We start from the raw sequence: 21378 nt of genomic DNA, 5'->3' as shown, positions 1-21378 counted from the left end.
ACTGTCCACATTTATCATGAAAAATCTGTAAACACAACCTGCTGCCAGTGGAGGTGCTGCAGTGTGTTTACTATAAAAGAGCATGTAATTAAAGAGTGGTACTTTAGGGGTGGCTCAGTGGTTAGCACCGCAGCCTCACAGCTCCAGTGACCTGGGTTCAGTTCTGGGTACTGCCTGTGAGGAGTTTGCAAGTTCTCCCTGTGACCATGTGGGTTTCCGCCGGGTGCTCCGATTTCCTCCCACAGCCAAAGACTTGCAGGTTGATAGGTAAATTGGCCATTGTAAATTGCCCCTAGTATAGGTAGGTGGTAGGATAATTGCGGGCATGTGGTAGGGAATATGGGATTAATTAGTATAAAATGGGTGGTTGATGGTCAGCACAGACTCGGTGGGCCGAAGGACCTGTTTCAGTGCTGTATCTATCTCTCTATGACTTCAGTCCTCGTTATAAATGTGGACATGGGAATTTATATTGGGAATATAAAAATAAGAGCAGAATACCAGACTTTAAATGGGAACTAAATTAAATTTAAAAACTACAGGTCATATCAAACGGAACAGTATTCAAAATTTAGGGATTGCTGCCATTTTCGTGTGGTTTTAGAAATCTTATTTCGTTCAAATCTTTATCTACCAAAAAGAAAATATAAACCAAACACATAACACATCAAAGCACAGTCAGAAAACGGCGCTCTATTTTTTCCAACTTTGATATAGTTCTTCAATTCCTACTGAAAAACACCTAGCAAGTTAGGCTTCCAGAACAACAAGTGCAGCAATTTTTCTTAATGAGACTTGCATAAATTTTAGCCTGATAGTCATCATGTGCTGGAGACTCATTAGCAGCTCAAAACTGGGCATCCGTGAAGTGCTGTGGGCCAGCAGCAGCAGCAGCAGAATTGCACTCAACCACAATCTGAAACCTTATGGCCTGGCATATCACTCACTCAACCATTAACATCAAGACAGTGGACCAACCTTGGTTCACTGAACAGTGTAGGAGAGCATGCCAAGAGCAGCACTAGGCTTATCTAAAAATGAGGTGCCAACATGGTGAAGCTACAACACAGGACTACATGCATGATAAACTGCAGAAGCAGCAGGTTATGGACAGAGCTAAGCGATCCCATAACCAATGGTTCAGATCAAAGCTCTGCAGTCCTGCAGCATCCAGTCAGGAATGGTGGTGGATAACTGAACAACTAACTGGAACAAGAGACTCCACAAACATCCCTAATCCTCAATAATGGAGGAGTTCAGCACGCAAGTGCAAAAGACAAAGCTGAAGCATTTGCAACCATCTTCAGTCAGAAGTGCCTTGTGGATGACCCATCTCGGCCTCCTCCTGAGGTCCCCACCATCACAGATGACAATCTTCAGTCAATTCAATTCACTCCAAGTGATATCAAGAAATGGCTGAATGCACTCGATACAGCAAAAGCTATGGATCCTAACAACATCCTGGCTTCAATACTGAACACTTGTACTCCAGAACGAGCTGTGCCCCTAGCCAATACAGCTATAACACTAACATCTATCAATGTGGAAAATTGCCTTATATCTTGTTCACAAAATGCAGGATAAATTCAATCCAACCAATTACTGCGCCATCAGTCATCTCTCAATCATCAGCAAACAGTGCTATCCAACAGCACTTACCAATAACCTGCTCACTGATGCTCAGTTTGGGTTCTGTCAGGGCCACTCTGTTCCAGACCTCATTACAACCTTGGTTCAAAAACGGACAAAAAAAGCTGAAGTCCAGAGGCGAGGTGAGAGTGACTGCCCTTGATATCAAGGCAGCATGCAACCGAGTGCGGCATCCAGGAGCCCTAGGAAAACCGAAGTCAATGGGAACCAAGGGGAAAACTCCCCACTTGTTAGGAGTCATCCTTAGTACAAAGGAAGATGCTCATGGTCATTAGAGGCCAATCATCTCAGCCCCAGGACATTGCTGCAGGTGTTCCTCAGAGTAGTGTTCTCGGCCCAATCATCTTCAGCTGCTTCATCAAGGTCAGAAGTGGGGATATTTACTGATGATTGCACAATGTTCAGTACCATTCACAACTTCAGATACTGAAGCAGTTCATGCCCGCATGTAGCAAGACCTGGACAACAATCAGGCTTGGGCTGATATGTGCAGTGAATGTTACTTGCCATCTAAGTGCCAGGCAATGGCGATCTCAAACAAGAGAAAATCTGACCATCTCCCCTTGATATTCAACAGCATTTCCCTCACTGAATCATCCACCATCAACATCCTGGGGGGGGAAGGGGGAAAAGAGGGTTACCATTGACCAGAAACTTAACTGGACCAGCCATATAAATAATGTGGCTACAAAAGCACGTCAGAGACTGGGAATTCTGCAGTGAGTAACTCACCTCCTGACTCCCCAAAGCCTGTCCACCATCGACAAGGCACAAGTCAGCAGTGATGGAATACTCTCCACTTGCCTGGATAAGTGCTGCTCCAACAACATTCAAGAAGCTGGACACCATCTAGGACAAAGTAGCCCGCTTGATTGGTACCCAATCCACTACCTTAAACGTTCAATCCCTCCACCACTGGCGCATAGTGGCAGCAGTCTGTGCTATCTACAAGATGCACTGCAGCAACACACCAAGCCTTCTATGACAGCATCTTTCAAATGCACAAACGCCACCACCTGGAAGGACAAGGGCAGCAGACCCTCAAGCTCCCCTCCAAGTCACACACCACCCTGACTTGGAAATGCATCACCATTCCTTCAGTGTGCTGGGTTAAAATTCTGGAACTCCCTCCCCAACAGCACTGTGGGTGTACCTAACACTGCACAGACTGCAGTGGCTCAAGAAGGTAATTCACCACCAGCTTCTTGAGGGCAATTAGGGATGAGCAATAAAGTGAGCCAGCAATGCTCACGTCTCATGAACAAAAAAAAAACTAGAAGCGATCAATGATTCAAGGCTGTGGAAACATTACATGGAAGGCCAAGGCAGTGATAATAACCTGAACAGAAGAGTGGCACCAAGCAGAGTTATATAAATTTTTAAATAAAAATATAAATATTTATTTATTTTTGGTAGAATAATGAATATGATGGTTAAGTCTAGTGGCACGTATGCCCAGCCTGATTATAACTAATTAAGTAAAATGCTAATGAAAGGGTAGTGGTAATTTGAAATTCCCTCAAAAGGTTGTGGATGTTGGTCAATTGAAATTGTCAAGACTGAGCATGACAGATTATTGGTAGGTAGGGGTATCAAGGGGATATGGCATAAAGGTGGGTAAATGGAGTTGTGCTACAAATCAGCCACGATCTAAAAGAATGGCAGAACAAGTTTAAGGGGTTGAATGGCCCCCTCCAGTTTTTATGCTCATATTTCATTTAGGCCCATCCCAATGTCTGAAATCAGACAACTGAATATGACTCAAAAACAAGAAATGCTGGATTCACTCAGCAGGTCTGGCAGCATCTGTGGAAAGAGAAGCAGAAGGGTCACTGACCCGAAACGTTAACTCTGCTTCTCTTTCCACAGATGCTGCCAGACCTGCTGAGTGAATCCAGCATTTCTTGTTTTTGTTTCAGATTTCCAGCATCCGCAGTATTTTGCTTTTAATTAACTGAATATGACTATTGGGCTTCACACTACAGGAAATATATCAAGCCTTGAGAGAGAGAGCACAATGTAGATTCACTAGGATGTTGCCTGGTGTGCATCAGAAAATATAAATTCTAAGAAAAAGAGTTGAACATTTCTGTCTTGTATCATTAGAACAAAGCAGAATAGGGAGCAATATGAAAGGAGTGTTTAAAATTATGAAAGGATGAGACAGTAGCTAGAGGCAGGCTGATTCCAGTAGTTGAGAGGTCAAGAACAAGGGGCCATAGATACAAGAGCAAATGTAAGAGAATTGTAACAGGGCAGGAGGAACTTCTTCATACACAGAGAGGGCAGGAGGCTGCAGGATTCTCTTCCAGGATTAGTGATTGAGACAGAAACTAAATCAACATTGTTACGAAAGTACTTCAATTTGTTGTGAAATTTTTGAGGACTTGTATTTAAATTGTGGAAATGGATTCATTTTTTGAAGGCTGAAGATTTCATAGTTACTGGATTCTGTTTTTTTTAAAAAGTTCATTGAGGGACACAGATGTTGTTATTGAAAACAACCTTTTGCTGGAAATCGTGATAGAAGATAAATAAACAACAGAAACCTTGGGCTATGGGGAGATGTTTACAGAGAAGCGACAAGGCAAGATTTATGAGGGTCAGGGGTTTTTGACCTGCTGTTTGGAGTTTCGCTTTTGGAGAGATTTTTGTGGTTTTGCTTTGGACAGAGTTGAGGGTGTGGACAGTGTTGACAAAACAGCTGGAGAGAACTTGCCAAGGGAGCAAACCCCAACTCAGCTTGTTCTATCTCTTTGAAAAGCCTGCCAGCTTTTCGATCTCTTTAAGAAGGGGCGGCACAGTGGCGCAGTGGTTAGCACCGCAGCCTCACAGCTGCAGTGACCCGGGTTCGATTCTGGGTACTGCCTGTGCGGAGTTTACAAGTTCTCCCTGTGACTGCGTGGGTTTTCACCGGGTGCTCCAGTTTCCTCCCACAGCCAAAGACTTGCAGGTTGATAGATAAATTGGCCATTGTAAATTGCCCCTAGTATAGGTAGGTGGTAGGAGAATTGAGGGAAGGTGGGGACGTGGCAGGAATATGCGATTAATGTAGTATTAGTATAAATGGGTGGTTGATGGTCGGCACAGACCTGGTGGGCCAAAGGGCCTGTTTCAGTGCTGTATCTCTAAAAAAAAAAGTCTTGAGAAGCAAGTGTCAGAAACACTGAAAGGTTGCTACATTTCTCCTGAAAGGCCTGCCAAACTTATCCTCAACGTTGTCTGAAAAGAACTGTTCTAGGAAGATCCCAGTGACAGCTGTCTATGCGTAATTAGGACGTCAGACAAAAAAGGGACAACTGACATCTTTCCATATCTTCGCTTTTTTTCAAGAATTAGCAAGTATTTGGCCAAAGCATTCTTTTTTTGGTTTTTTTTGCAACAAACCTCTGCAAAGAGAATTTCTGTATTTTTTCCCCAGTGAGTTTGAGTGTGTGAGGGGCTAATTTAAAAAGGGAATGTGCATATTTAAACTGTGTGTTAATGCTTTGCTTCATGACTAGATTAATCTTGTTTTGATAATAAATGGATAATTTTGTTGTTCATTAAAGAAACCTGGTTGGTGTATTTTATTCTGAGATAAAGAGTAGAGTATATGATGGACCACATCGGTATCTGGGAAGAGAGTTAAATATATGTTGTGACCTGTGGAGAAGCGGAACTAGGAACGACAGTGTACTCCTCCCACCTCATGCAAGATTAGATTGGATAGGTGGATAAAAGAAAAGGGACAAGGGGTATGGGAATACGGTGGGTAAATATGATTAGGCCTTTTTGCTCCCATAGAAGGTAAATACTGACACTTGGTGGTCAGGCCCAATGGCTGTGTCCTTCTAATGTATTTCTATCACTAAGAATTCAATCTTCATCCAGTAGTCAAAACACCAGACACTACTCACGTCTAAGATTTAGTGTCATTTTGAATTTGCAGTTCTCACTGATGAAAACAAATTGAAATCCAAACTATATTTAAAATTATTACATGTTGCAATTTGATTATAATCCATAATACCAGCCAGAGTGGCAATTTTAGATATAATTACAGTAGTATAACCATAAAAAGATTGAAAATTATTAAAGTATAAATTGGAGCATTTTAAGAAAAATACTATAATTCACAACATTACTTACTGCTAAAGCAACTAAAAAAGGAATTTGTATTCAAGAGACTGGCAACTCAGTAAAAAAAAAAGTTAAGTATTCCAGCATTTTCTGTTTTTGTTATAAAAAAATTAAAGATGGAAACTACAATATCATTTTATTTGCACAAACCATTCTTGAACCCATATTTCTGCCTACTGTCTAAGACACAAGATATTCCATACTTTAAGTTTGTGGTGATAATAGTTATTCAAGGAAGGTGTTGCTACTCTTTTTCCAAGTTCTCCTTCGGAGCCATGTAATATGCCTCTGCTTTTATTCACATGGAGCAAAGATAATTCAACACAAATGATAAGACAAGTTAGGGCACGTAAAAAGTGAGAATTAAACAATATTTCACGATTACCATTAAGAATTTACACGTTTATAAATCAGAGGTCTCCAAACAACAGACAGAGACTATATGTGCCCTCTGAGCCCTGGAAATCCAAGTCAAAACAAAAGCTCAGGCAAATCAGTCTCATTCGCGCTTGTTTGTCACTCACTGGTTAGTCTTGTTTGTTTGGTTTAGGAAAGTATGTGCTTAGCATGACTACCTCATGGTTGGGTAATTCCTAATACTGGATGGCAAGATGTGTTGAGATATATGCAAACTAATGAAACACGGGAGACACATTGTGCGTGTGTGTGCCTGCCTGTCTTTGGGGTGGGGGTGGGGAAGATCAGTGTGCATCCCTTCAGGAAGAAAGTAAACAGAATTAAAATGTGGAAACTGAAATGTGGACAGCAATTACAGCTCTTTCCATGACAATAAACATCTTATTTGAATTAAAAGGACAATTTCCTATTTAAATAAATCCTCAATCTAATTTTAATCACAAAATATGAGTGCAAAGAGCCCAATTGTTCTTAAAACACGCCTTCCACAAACATCATATTTGTTAGCATACCGTGCTTAGCCTCAATTTCTTCTGCAGTAAGCTGGGGTTTCTTCTCCTCAGGAGGATGGGAAGAAGCCACATCTTTGGTTGAATCAACATTGGAGGTTTCTTGTACATCACGGTCCTCATCACTATCATCGTCAAGTTTCACTCGCTTTTTCTCCAGAGGGAGCATGTCATTTTCCTTTGCCTTAATTGCAAAACTTATTGGTGCAAAAGATGCTGTGAGGAAAATATTCAGAATATGACAAAACTTCTCGTGATTACATCTTTAAAACTTATAAAATTCCTTCTGAACAAATGTGAAAACTTGTATCTTTCAAAATGGAATATATATTCTTAATTATCTACTGCATTAAGCTTCCTTTGCAAATCTAGGTTGGAGTTTTCCTCTGGTGTCTAGAATGTTCAGTGCAGCAAGTCCTGCATGGTCACTGAGTAAATAGATTTCAAAGTCGAATATGCTCAGAAATAATGAAGATGAAGTACACAGCAAACGCCAAACAAAGCTCAAACTCATTCAACTACCTCAAATCCAATTTCTTTACTCTTTACATAAAATGCATTCAATATTTTTCAAGTGCAAGAAGTTAAAATTGAATTAAAGTAAGAGTAACATAGAAAATGCTGGTTATATGCAGCACCTCCATCAGCAATTGAATAAAGAGACAGTATAATGTTTTGGATGGAACCGCTTCAGCACTTAACATGTTTTTCTCTTTTCACATGCTGACCGATCTGCTCCATATATGCATTACCTTGGATAGGCTTCAAACTTCCTGCTCTTGCATTTAAAAAAAATCTCTATAAAATATCTTTCCACAAGAATGTTGGCATAGTTCTATACTCACCTTTTATTAGCTTTCCATCATTAACAGGCTTATCGGTAGAACTGGTGCAGTCTGTTTGAGTTATCATAGCACTAGATACACTTGTACTAGTCACTTCCTGCTGTACCTCAAACTGTAATACATCCAAAGCATTGCTTTCAGAACATATGAGTGTACTTGATGCTACGGTCTCCTAGAAAAGAGGATAAATTAGCATTAAAAGGCATCCCAGACTAATTTTAAAAACTTAAAAATCTGGATTTATACATCATGTTCAGAGGGCTATAGCTGGAAGATAGCAGTCAATGAAGGTGGCGTCCAACTCCCTTGCATGTCACTTAAAACAAATAACTGCAATGGTTCTCTCCATCTCCAACTCCTCACAGCACAAAATGCACTTGCCACGTTCAGACGTTGCAGCATAGTTCTTTGCCAGAAGACAGTAGAAAACAGAGTAGATATAATCAAACTGAACAATGCACTGGTGTTCAAACTGCAGCTCGTGGGCCACATGCAGAACATACATTATGGCAACATGGCACACTAAACACAAGCCACTCAGTTCTACTTGTGCTTGTATTTCTTACTTGCTAGCTTGCCCTGTGAATTTCAGAGGCTTCGGAAAAGCTGTTGAGTCTTACTATGAGATTAGTTTATATATCCAAAATCAGAAGACAAAGATCTGTTAGCATCATCAACTTATATATGCGCACTAATAGCAACATGAATTTAAACTTTATACGTAGACCCGAGGTCCATGATATTAAATATTCTCCCAAAGAAAGTTAATAGCACAGAAATCGCTGATATAAAGAACTAAGGAACAGAATGAAACAAGCTGGTTAGGCTCCAGCTGGAGTACTGTGTTCATTTCTGGGCACACTATAGGGAAGGGTGTCAAGGCCTCAGAAAGAATGCAGAGGAGATTTACTAAAATAGCATGAGGAATGCGGGACTTCAGTTATATGCAGATTGGAGAAACTGGGGTGTTCTCAGAATCACTAAATTGTTACAGCGCAGAAGGCCATTTGGCCCATCATGTCTACACCCTGCTCTCCTAATGAACATTTCACCTGGTGCCATTCCCCCGCCTTCTCCCTGCAACCCTGCACATTCATCCTTTTCGTATAACAGTCCAATTCCATTTTGAATGCTTCAATTGAACCTGCCTCCACCACACTCTCAGGCAGTGCATTCCAACCTTAACCACTCGCTGCATGAAAAAGTTTTTCATCATGCTGCCTGTGCTTCTTTTACTAATACTTTAAATCTGTGCCCTCTCGTTCTCGATCTGTTCACGTGTGGGAACAATTTCTCCCTATCTACTCTGTCCAGACTCCTCATGATTTTGAATACCTCTATCAAATCACTTCTCAGTCTTCTCTTCTTTAAAGAAAACAGCCCCAACTTCTCCAATCTATCTTCATAAGGGAAGGGGCAGGAAGTTTAGAGGGGATTTGAGGAAAAAAAATTTCACCAGAGGGTGGTTGGAATCAGGAACACGCTACCTGAAGGGTGGTAGAGGCAGGAACCCTCACAACATTTAAGAATATCTAGATGAGCACTTGAAACGCCATAGCATAAAAGGCCACCAGCCAAGTGCTAGAAAATGGGTTTAGAATAGATAGGTACTTGTTGGCTAGCACGGACACGATGGGCCGAAGGGCCTGTTTCCGTGCTGTATAACTCTATGACTCTATAACTGACATTACTCATCCCTGGAACCATTCTCGTGAATATTTTCTACACCCTCTCTAACACCTTCACATCGTTCCCAAAGTGTGGCGCAATACTCCAGCTGAAGCTGAACTAGTGTCTTATACAAGTTCAACGTAACCTCCTTGCTCATACTCTGTGCCTGATTAACCGCTCTCTCAATGCTCTCTTCTTACAGCAGAAAAGGTTAAGGGGAAAGATTTAATAGAGGTGTTCAAAATCATGAAAGGTTTCGAAAGAGTAAACAAGGAGAAATTATTTCCACTGGCAGGAGGCTCGATAACCAGAGGACACAGATATAAGCTAACTGTCAAAGAACCAGAGGCAGGATGAGAATTTTTTTTTTTAAAAACACAGCAGGTTTTGTTACGATCTGTAAGACACTACCTGTAAGGGCAATGCAAGCAGATTCAATCTGAATTCTCAAAAGGTAATTGGATGTATAGATTAGATTAGAAATACAGCACTGAAACAGGCCCTTCGGCCCACCGAGTCTGTGCCGAACATCAACCACCCATTTATACTAATCCTACACTAATCCCATATTCCTACCAAACATCCCCACCTGTCCCTATATTTCCCTACCACCTACCTATGCTAGTGACAATTTATAATGGCCAATTTACCTATCAACCTGCAAGTCTTTTGGCTTGTGGGAGGAAACCGGAGCACCCGGAGAAAACCCACGCAGACACAGGGAGAACTTGCAAACTCCACACAGGCAGTACCCAGAATCGAACCCGGGTCCCTGGAGCTGTGAGGCTGCGGTGCTAACCACTGCGCCACTGTGCCGCCCTATACTTGAAGAAAAAAATTGCTGGGCTATGGGGAAAGGAGCTGAGTGAATAGCTCTTTCAAAAAAGTCAGCAGAGGCACAATGGTCCAAATGGCCTTCTTCTGTGCTTTATCATTCTATGATTGCAAGCTCTGTGCACACAGGTTATGCTATATTTGAAGAATAAGGAAGCCCAATATCAAAAATATTAGTTTTACAAATTTCTTAGCAGCAGAGAAATTACAGCTAAGTACTACGACATCGGGCATGAAAAACCGACAACTTTAAAGTCAGATTGGATCAAAGAAACACTACAGCAGTCATGTTTCAACAATAATGCTTTGTGAAAGCATGCAAATTACTTCATGCCTTGCAGAAATGAAAAAAAACCCATGTACATTGGCCACAAGAAAGCCACAGAAAAGTAAAATTAATCTTTAAAATACTTGGCAGTTTTTTTAATCATTAAAAGCAGAATATTTTTTTAAAAGGTGCGAAACTTGTAAATGTTGATGTGCAGAGACTTGGATGTACTGGTACAAGGAACACAAAAAGTTAGCATGCAAGTACAGCAAGCACTTAGGAAGGCAAGTGGCATGTTGACCCTTTATTGCAAGGGAACTGGAGTACAAGAACAAGAAAGTCTTGCTACATTTGTATAGGGCTTTGGTGAGACCATACCTGAAGTACTGTGCGCAGTTTTGGTCTCAATATCTAAGGAAGGATAAACTTGCCTTAGAGGCAATACAGCAAGGATTCATTAAATTGGTTCCTGCGATGAGAAAGTTGCCCCATGATGAGAGGCTGAATAAATTGGACCTATACTCTCTGGAGCTCAGAAGAATGAGAGGTGATCTCACTGAAACATACAAGGTTCTGAAAGGGCTTGATAGGGTAGACACTAAGGTTGTTTCCCCTGGCTGAGGAATCTAGAACATGGGGGCACAGCCTCAGGATAATGGATTGATCATTTAGGACCATGATGAGAAATTTCTTCACTTGGAGGGTTGTGAATTTTAGGAATTCTCTAGCCCAGAGGTTTGTGGATGCTCCGTCATTAAATATATTCAAGGCTGAGACAGATTTTTGATCTCTCAAGGAAGCAGGAGATATGGGGAGCAGCAGGAAAGTGGAGTTGAGGCAGAAGATCTGCCGTGATTGTACTGAATGGTGCAGCAGGCTTGAAGGGCTATGTGGTCTACTCCTGCTCCTATTTCTTATGCTGTTATCCGAAGAAATACAACGAAATACACCCTATTAGAGTTAAACTCATTACTAAATATGTCTTCTCGAAGTTTCAGGCAAATGAAAGAATATTTGCCTAGATTTGCAAATGCCTTTTGTTCTGTCTATATAGCAAGCAATAGCTCCACTAGATACTGCCCAAACAGCAATCATTCAGTGGCAGATAAACTGAGGCACTATGATCTAGGTTATGTGAAAATTTATGACATGCGTCTAGGGCTACTTTATCCAAGTGCCAACATAACAGTAGCGATGCATTCTGACTGGGCTTGTCAATGAGAGGAAATGGGAGACACATATGGGAACATTCCATCACAGACAAACTCATATGGGCCATGTTCAGCTATCTGCATCTAGTGCAGATCATCAAAACAGACATGAGAAAGGAGTGGAGAGACCTCTAATGATATCCTTAAAGCCTCAACTACAACTGGTGCCTTACACAGTCAAGCATTGTGCCAAAATTTCCTTCATGTTTGTGATTTAACCACCTCCTTATGATCTAACTCAGCTATGAGGGGCTTCAGTCCAACACCAGTAATTGGCCAACAAGGACTTGCTATTAGAACTGAATGTTACTTGAGCCTGATAGGGACACTGATCTTTTCAGCAAGATGAAACAGATTTGACAAACTGGTGTTCACTCAAAAATAACACTACTTCAAAGCCTTGCTACTAAAAGTCCGGAGAATCAAATTACACAAATCAATATTTTTATGGCTGCATCATGACCAGTAAGCCCTTCAAGAAACTGTAATAGCCCAAGCACTGCAGCACAGTACAAGATGCAGAGCAATGTAAAGTATGGGACATGCTTACTGTTAGAATCTAGAATTTTAAAATTGGGATGCCGGCAGCAGTTTCGAATTTAGTGATGGAGAAAGCCTTAAAGAAAACAAAAACACCCTACAAAGTACTTTAAACAATGACAGGGTTCATAGCAGCATATTAATAAAGCTAAATCAGAGAAAGAATCATGGTGAGAGCTAAGCGGTAACATAGGCTATGGGCGAATAATATAAAAGGTCTATCCTGTGATTTTGACCATTTTGATTATTTGTACACGGAGAGTGAATGAACAAGGATGAATGTTTAAATCGGAAGGTTATGGTGCAGGGAACAGTAAATTCTGACTCCTGTCAGATGTAAAGGAATCATTAATACCTTCAATCGTTTGCAGCAGGTTTGGAAATTCAGTATTATTTAAGCAGCACACAATGTTCTTTTCATGCAAGTAGACGCCATGTCTCAACAACTGCGGTGTTTGCAAAGCAATGGTGAGGAGGCACAGAAAGTGATGGGATGGGACCCAATTTCACTTTCAACATTAAGAATTTTCTAGGAATGCAAATGCTTACGAAATAGGACAGAGAGATATTTTATCAACACTTCACAATAATGCAGTTCAGTTTTTAAGCAGTATGTAGTGCACAATAGTCATATTTTGCCTAGCAAACCAAAAGCATTTCAAGCTGTAATTTTTTTGAAGCAAAAATTTGCAATTACTTCCTTAATTTGCGCTATCAGTTGCTTGTTGTGGAAAGTGACAAGAAATGATGACATGCCTGACAAATTTATATGGAATATTCAAGAGATGCTGCCACATGAAATACTTATCCATTCATTCTTTCACAATGCCTTTCCAAAGACTTTTCTCCAATCAGTGTTTAGTGGGAACACCACCTTTTCCACAGGAAAAAAACGAAGCTCTGTATAAAGCAACACTGAACCGAACAAAAATATTACTTTAATTGACAACTGTATAGAACTCATGTTTCTTGGAAGAAATAAAAGTAGATAATGAAATCTTTGCATATCAAAGCAGTGAAGCTTCATCATGTGCTGTTTTGTTACCAGTTCTTTCACTATTGATCATTCTAAATGAGCACTACTAGTCAAACTCTGGAGCTCCTTTCATATGAGAATTTAGTTAGGAAATTCTCCATTCTTTTGGATTCTCATTGGCAGGAATGTATAAGAATAACTACACAAGAGATAAAGTCATTGTCTGACTAGAAATAGATATTGGTAGTTCAAGAGTTGGCTGTATACATTTTCACAGAATGGTCAATTAGCTACCTTCAAATAAATGGATTTCTTTGTTTTCTTTAAAAGCACTTAATTGAAGGGCATATTGCTTGGTACCAAAACAGCTCACTTTTTTTTGCCCTTCAACACAGGATTTGAAAAAGGGAACCAAAGATAAAGTGGACAATGCTGAAGACTCAACAAAAATATTTTTTAGGGAAGAATTTCATATCTTTTTCTAAAACTGCTCCAGTCTGGGTATCATAACAATTATAAGGATAATACTATTGAATGCATTTCCCTCAATCCAGGAGGGTAAATTGTGCAATTTATGGTGTTCTTAAGAAAAATATCACTCCAGATGCAACTCCTACACTTCCCATCAAAAATTCATGCAACAGATTCCTTCATTCACATTACCAGATTTATCACTGAGTTTAACAGTGTACACAATGGATTATTTCATATTCTGCAGGCATGGCTGGGGTGGGCAGAGTGGACCAAAGCTTTGCAACTAAAATTTAAGTCCCATAAAGCAGATTTACATAACTCGTTTAGAACTCTTGCTAATGAGTTCATGCAGTCTCCTGCACTCAAGGTCTCTGTATATTGCAGTCAATTTCTTATGTGACCTATTCTAGATACACGTTTTCTGTATAACAAATTTTTATCACCATCCAAAGATACAGTTAAGAAATTCAGATCTGAAGCTCACTACAATCAGAATTCATGCAACATTAAAGTAGCATACACTTACAGCAGCATACACTTACAGCAGATGTCTACGGTTTTAATCCAAAAGGATTTGTATCCATCTAATAATGGGTCGACAAAATAATAACTACTGTCACAAAAGTGGAATCATTCCATGGTTGTAAATACCAGTATCAGTGTAATTTACAACTGAGAAAACATACTGATCTGTGAGGTACAAAACCACTCACTTATGGTGAACATGATGCATTTTACCATTCTGTCAATTAGGTTTCATGGCCATGAACCTGAAAATGGGGCACAGTCTTAAAAGCAATTATTTTTTTCCACAGTTCTTATACCCTGTCAAACAAAATAATCCTAGTAATCCATCTGTAATGACAATTCTTGTTCCCATACCATTACCTGCACCCATATCTTAACACAAAAAAAAGGTCTCAGACTTTTGGAATAAAAGTCTTCCTCCATACAATTATTTATATTCTTCATGCATAGCTGATTTGGAGGCTATTACTTATTACAGAAATGAGAAATTACATGAAAATGAAAATAAATTACAGACTGCACATCTAATCACCCACACTGCTAAAAACTAATTAACATTCCAACACAAGCTCATTTCTATCTTCAGAAATATTCAGCTTAAGACGCACATCTAAACATGAATGGATATCCATTTCTTCTACTACTCCCAACTTCCCCTGACTGCGTAAGCTTCCTCAATTAGTTTTTTTTTACAGTTTTACCACCTAAACTGAGCAAAGATTGGAGGAATCTTTAACTCATACAGAATGCAGAACAGAAAGTTCCAACACCTCACCCTCCCCCCCAAAAAGAATCCAGGAAAAGCACAATATTTCCATTTCCCTTGAAGTCAATAAACAAAAACCATGCAATTTCTATAAGGAGTGGCCAACATGCGGCACCATATTACACCTAGATTGCAAATTGAAAATCTGCTTGCACATCTTTCAAAATTGTTTTGCAGTAGTTTTGACCCCAAGCAGCTGATCTGTATTCTTTATTTAGTTTAAGTAGTAAATAGTGCTGCTTCTTTAAAGATAGTTTCACATTTTTCACATTCAAAAGTCTTCCACCATACTTGTCATGCCAATGCTAAATACCATTTTGTAATGTCAAATTTGCTTAATCTAGAATTTGGCGTGAATTGACACTGCCTGAAACTAACTAGTCACTATCTATAGCAAATTTGATATATTTGTCCAACTTTCAAAGACAGAGCAAAAGCAAAACAGAAACAATATCAGTGACTGTATTCCAGGTTTCTCTTGTTAAAAGTTCACTTCAGCCTCTACGTAACGCTTGTTTGAAAGACACCAAGCATCTAAACGCACATCTGTCCCACCTCGTACACCACCAACTCCCCCTCCCCCCACCACCGCCACCGCAGTCCGTTACCTGTGGAATACTGCAACCTTCTTTTTGAGAGAAGTACTGCTTCTTGAACTCATAATATGCATTGTATTGATGCCAGGGCTGGAGAAACTCAAACCTGGAAGAAAAGGTCAGTCTTAACCTCAAAACAATTTTTAATAGATCACCATAAAAAAATTTTAAGTCACCTTTAAATGCAAAACTGAACGCATAAGCAACTGTGCAAAAAAAAAAACCATATCAAATTAGATTGCAGTGGTGCTTCTGTAGTTTGCTCTTGTTGTTGATTATATCTATTTATTTGATTGCTCCTGAAACGGTTACCAAATGAGTAAGGTGAAAGATGCCTTATTCACATCCAGCACAGTAATATATAAAGAGTGCACAGAATTGCCCAAACAGTCTTCATGGCATTATTTGTATTGACAAAAAGCAAACAAACTCTAAATCCAAGCAATTTTAAAAAATGTCAACACCAAACAAATGAGAATGGTTTCAATTGTGGGATAAACCAAACATGCATAATTAGAAAGGCATACTCAGTTCAGTCTACATTTGTTTAAAAGCATTTGGCTGAGGGCACTAGATTCAATTGCAAGGTAGCTGAATTTTAAAAAAATAATTCTCGGGATGTGAGCATCGCTGCCAAGGCTGGCATTTATTACCCATCCCTAATAAAATTGAGCAATTAAAGATCAACCATGTTGGTGCGGGACTAGAGTACTATATAGATCAAACTGGGTAAAGATGTTGGGCTGGACTTTAAAGGCACTCAGACGCCAGGAATGGTGGTTTGGGGGGGGGGGGAAAATGAAGATCGCAATGGAGCAGGTCCGCCAACGACCTCGACAGGCCCCGTCCCAATCTTGGCGGCAACGGCGAGGCCTAATCCTGCCGTGGGACCCGCATTATAATATGCAAGTGGGTACTTACCGTTAAGTAATATGCAGGCCGCAGCGATTCTGCCAGCAGGTTGGGATCTTCATTCTGGTGGTTGGAAATGCCGCGCCTTCAAATCCCCGATTGGGGAAACAAGGCACAACACCTGTGGGGAGGGGGGAGGAGGTAATTTTCTCTGTGCAGGGGGGAACCAGGGTTAAAACGCTTCAGATTGGTCTTGGGGGGTGGATGGGAAAGAGATGATGGGAAGGGGTTGGGGGTTACAGTTCATGAACTTTGGGGAGGGGAGGTCATGTCGTCAAGGTAAGTATTTTTTTCGGGGTGCGGGGGGTGGACGGGCAATGAATTGAATGTAAGGTTATTGGGGGAGCGTGAGAGGTGATGGAAAAAAGTTTTCACTTTTATTAATTAAAATGTAATTTTCCTTTAAAATTTTAAATGCTCATTTATAACTCTAAGCCCTTTATAAATGGCGCCGGATGCTGTTGCCAGGGATGGCTCCCCCACCCCCTCCACATTATCAGGTGGGCAGTCACCATGCGAGTGAGCCGCCTATTTCAGCGTCCGAGTTTTAAAATGTAGCTCGACCGGTTTCCGCCCTAAAGGACATTAGTGAACCAACTGGGTTTTTAATGACAATCCAACAGATTTGCAGTCACTTTAATTGATACCAGCTCTTTATGACCTGATTTTTTTAAAAAACTGAAATCAAATTCTCAAAGAATTATTGAGAGATTTGAACTCACGTTCTCTGGATAATTAATCCAGGTGTAGTTCCTAATCCAGTAAGGTAATCACTACACCTCAACATGCTTTATAACATTCCTACAATCTCTATATTAGATTAATATTGTAACCCAGAATTCATATTGTTCTCAAAGACACCAAAACAAGCAAATATTAAATTAGAACCTTAGAATTAGTGTCAGTTTATCCTCAAATATCAAAATTGATAGCTAAATCACATGTGGCAATATATGATTCCATTTGAGATGGAATGGTGGGTTGGGAAAGAGAAGGGAAAGAAAGTTCTAGTTAATTCCATAGTTTTCCTTCTTAAATGTTGTCTGTTGAGTTTTAGATGGATTATATTAACCAGATGATGATATACTGCCTACATAAGTGATTCAAACAACTAGTCAAGTCATATTTCAAATGTCACCCAATGAAACTGCAGAATCATATTTTACACTTTCCTAACTGCATAGTACAATAAACAGCAGTGCATGCCACATACCCTTCTCTGTAAACATATGTAGATGACAACTTCAATTAATTTCAGTAGCAACCGAAGCAAAGAGTAAGGATTGTGCAGTCACATTAAATTAAACAGAAATTCAAATGAACTAAAAAATGAAATGTGATGTGTGGTTCAAGAATTAGTTCACTGCTCAACTCAATCTTTTAAAAAGCACAGAGAACACAGAATATGGGCCAGTGTTTTAACCCTAGAAATAATTTTAATCTGAATGATTTCAAATCTGAGTTTTACTATCATAACATTATGTTAATATTTGGTTAACATAAGAAACATTCTAATTTAATTGAAGAAAATACAAAAAGCAATTACTATTTTCCTTCTTTCAGTCGATTAAAATAACACTAGCCTGCAGGACGTTTTGACCAAACAAATCAAATTACTTTAACCTTATTCTTTCAATAAGGATATAAATGCATGTCATTGTTCAAAGAATGAGAAGCTAGGACTTTAAGCTACGAGGAGACAAGATTCGAGGGTATCATGTCTTTAAAACTTTAATGCATTGATGAAGTTCTAAGCAGGATATCTGTCTTCAAACTCCACAGAATTACAGGACATGGGTTCAAAGTCAACAAGCCGCAAATGAAACGGAAAGATTAGAAGCATTTTGCGACCACCACCCCACGCCACCCCCCACCCCAATAACACTGAATATATGGAAGAGACTCCAAGCAAAAGCTGCTAGTTTATTTAATTCCTTCAAAAAGCTCAATTAATGTTTGGTTAGCAATGGCACTGGGGGCAAAAGAGACAGCCATAGACGAAGATTATCACTCACTCCACAGGACACTATGGTCTGCTGCAGTGGGTGTTGCAGATTTCTGTGGTGCAAAAGGGTTGAATACTAGTGATATGAAGATAGCTGAATATACCATAGTTTTGCTCGATTATCTTTGAATGTCAGGGAAATTCTGTAAATAACACTGCCTTGACATTAAACAAGCGGGGAAAATTCAATTTGAGGGTAGACAAGGCGGAGTAGTCCTTTCTTACTCCATGCTTCTTATTTTGTCACCACTCCTTCCAAAATATCTGCCCAAGGAGCACAATGTGGGACTTATACTGTAATAAATCTATGAATATATTACAGTTTATAATTAATAAAGCTGCAACATGTTTATCAATGGCATTTTGTTGTAACCTTCTGGGACTACGTTAAAATTATCTTCAGTGAACTGTGAATCTGAGGAAAGCAGACAGTCCAAATCACAGCATATCCAGTTGATAACTGAGGCTTTGTGTATGCATGCAGCGAACTTTTTTTTTTTAAGAAAGCCCTCAGTTTGGCACATTTCAGATAATTTTAAATTGAGAATACAAATATTTAAAGCATTCATAGAAATATATTTTATTTATATGTGTTTTGCAAAATATTATCAAGCATCTAACAAATTGCAAATGCACTACCAACCAGCTTTGCATGCTGCCATATCTGAGTGTTTTAAATTTACAGTCACTTCTGACAAGGCAGCCCAGCACCGATGTCATCAGAGCGCTCCCAGCTTCGCACATGCACAGAATGGACTCTTGCTGTCAGTACGGTGCTGCGCATGTGCAGCCTACGTCAGCACCCAGCTTGCCAGGACTAATTCGCACACATGCACGAAAATGTCATCCCGCACTGCAACATCTGCTCGCCGCCTGGTCCCCGCCTCACCACTTCTCCCCCTTGGCCACTTGCTCCCCTCTTTACTCCCCCACCACCTATCAGCCCCTTCTCCCCCCTCAGCGGCTCTCTCCGCTTCACCCCCCCCCACCTGTCAGCCACTCACTCCCTGCCTCACCACTTCTCCTCTGCTCTGCCTCCACTCCCCGCTCCCTCCCGTGATCACCGTCTCTCTGCCTCGCACGGAGGAAGCGAGAGAGAGGGAGAGTGACAAGACAGGCAGGGGAAGGGAGACTGCGAGCGGGAGGGAGCGGGGAGCAGACGCGGGAGGGAGCGGGGAGCAGACGCGGGAGGGAGCGGGGAGCAGACGCGGGAGGGAGCGGGGAGCAAATCAGAGGGGAGGAAGTTGCGAGGTGAATGGGGCAGAAGAGGCGAGTGGCCAAAGTTGGGAGAAGTGACGAGGCGGGACGGAGGCGGCATCAGCAACAGCAGCCACTGATGATTTGAGTTTCATTTGTTTTTGTGATAAATTGAGCAGTGCCATCTTTACAACTGGCAGCTGCCAAAAACGTCACAGACAGTGACGTTTCAGTGCATGAGGCTGCATTTGTGCATGTGCAAGCACTGTGCCACCTAGTGGCTACATTGTCAGCAAACACAGACTTAAATTGAAACAGATTCTGCAACCACAATCATACTGTTATCATGTTGTCAACCATCCCACTGTTCTACCCCTAAGGATGCTGGCTCTTACAGACACATGGTGCCTGTAGTCCTTCAGTATCTTGCCTAAGTGAGTATTTTTCATGTGTGATCTTAACAAGCTCGCCTAATTCGGTCCTAACCAGATAACCACAAATTGGCACCTTCCAGCAGCAGTCACTAGATAGTAATCAGGAGGGGGAAAACCAAATCATTTTCCCTCTCCATATCCCAAGGGCACTGAGCCCAACTGCAGTACTTCAACTACTGCCAGTGCTGGGATTTATGGTTGACTCACTAAATTCAAACTAGGTTAAGAACACAAGTCACCCTGATAGAGGAATAGGCAATTGGGCCTATACCATCCAATATACCAGGCATATCTGTACTTTCATGGCCTCTATCAGGCCCAATCCAAATATTAACAAGCATCTAACAAATTGCCCACCTAAGCAATCAAGATCAGGTGAAACACCCAAGAACAGAAAATGAAAAACCTCCACCAGAGGGAAGGGCATGATTGGCAACTAAATATCCCAGGATATCGATGCTTCCGGCAGGATAGAGAGGGAGGTAAAAGGGGTGGAGGAGTTGCAGTACTGGTCAAAGAGGATATCACAGCTGTGCTGAAGGAGGGCACTATGGAGGACTTGAGCAGTGAGGCAATATGGGCAGAACTCAGAAATAGGAAGGGTGCGGTAACAATGTTGGGGCTGTACTACAGGCCTCCCAACAGCGAGCGAGATAGAGGTACAAATATGTAAACAGATTATGGAAAGATGTAGGAGCAACAGGGTGGTGGTGATAGGAGATTTTAATTTTCCCAACATTGACTGGGATTCACTTAGTGTTAGAGGTCGAGATGGAGCAGAATTTGTAAGGAGCATCCAGGAGGGTTTTCTAGAGCAGTATGTAAATAGTCCAACTCGGGAAGGGGCCATACTGGACCTGGTGTTGGGGAATGAGCCCGGCCAGGTGGTTGAAGTTTCAGTAGGGGACTACTTTGGGAATAGTAATCACAATTCCGTAAGTTTTAGAATACTCATGGACAAAGACGAGAGTGGTCCCAAAGGAAGATTGCTAAATTGGGGGAAGGCCAACTATACCAAAATTCGGCAGGAGCTGGAGAATGTAGATTGGGAGCAGCTGTTTGAAGGTAAATCCACATTTGATATGTGGGAGGCTTTTAAAGAGAGGTTGATTAGCGTGCAGGAGAGACATGTTCCTGTGAAAATGAGGGATAGAAATGGCAAGATTAGGGAACCATGGATGACAAGTGAAATTGTGAGACTAGCCAAGAGGAAAAAGGAAGCGTACATAAGGTCTAGGTGGCTGAAGAAAGACGAAGCTTTGAAAGAATATCGGGAATGTAGGACCAATCTGAAACGAGGAATTAAGAGGGCTAAAAGGGGTCATGAAATATCTTTAGCAAACAGGGTTAAGGAAAATCCCAAAGCCTTTTATTCATATATAAAAAGCAAGAGGGTAACTAGAGAAAGGATTGGCCCACTCAA

General features: G+C 40.8%; 1 protein-coding gene across 4 annotated transcripts in view; it reads right to left on the bottom strand.

The window, feature by feature from the left end:
* Positions 1–21378, bottom strand: part of sfswap (splicing factor SWAP) — a 122760-nt gene that overhangs the window by 50070 nt on the left and 51312 nt on the right. For all 4 annotated transcript variants that reach the window (XR_010977217.1, XM_068054591.1, XM_068054593.1 and 1 more), the window contains exons 10-12: positions 15420–15513; positions 7544–7715; positions 6702–6914 (exon numbers count right to left, since the gene is read on the bottom strand). Coding sequence is in view for 3 of the 4 variants with exons in the window: in XM_068054591.1 (XP_067910692.1) it covers positions 6702–6914; positions 7544–7715; positions 15420–15513 (479 nt within the window). In the remaining variant the exon portion in view is untranslated. The remainder of the gene's footprint in view (positions 1–6701; positions 6915–7543; positions 7716–15419; positions 15514–21378) is intronic.

The sequence above is a fragment of the Heterodontus francisci genome, chromosome 23 (genome assembly GCF_036365525.1).
Source record: "Heterodontus francisci isolate sHetFra1 chromosome 23, sHetFra1.hap1, whole genome shotgun sequence".
NCBI classification, from domain to species: domain Eukaryota; kingdom Metazoa; phylum Chordata; class Chondrichthyes; order Heterodontiformes; family Heterodontidae; genus Heterodontus; species Heterodontus francisci.
Note: the sequence above shows the minus strand (reverse complement) of the source record. Positions and strands in the feature narration are given on the sequence as shown.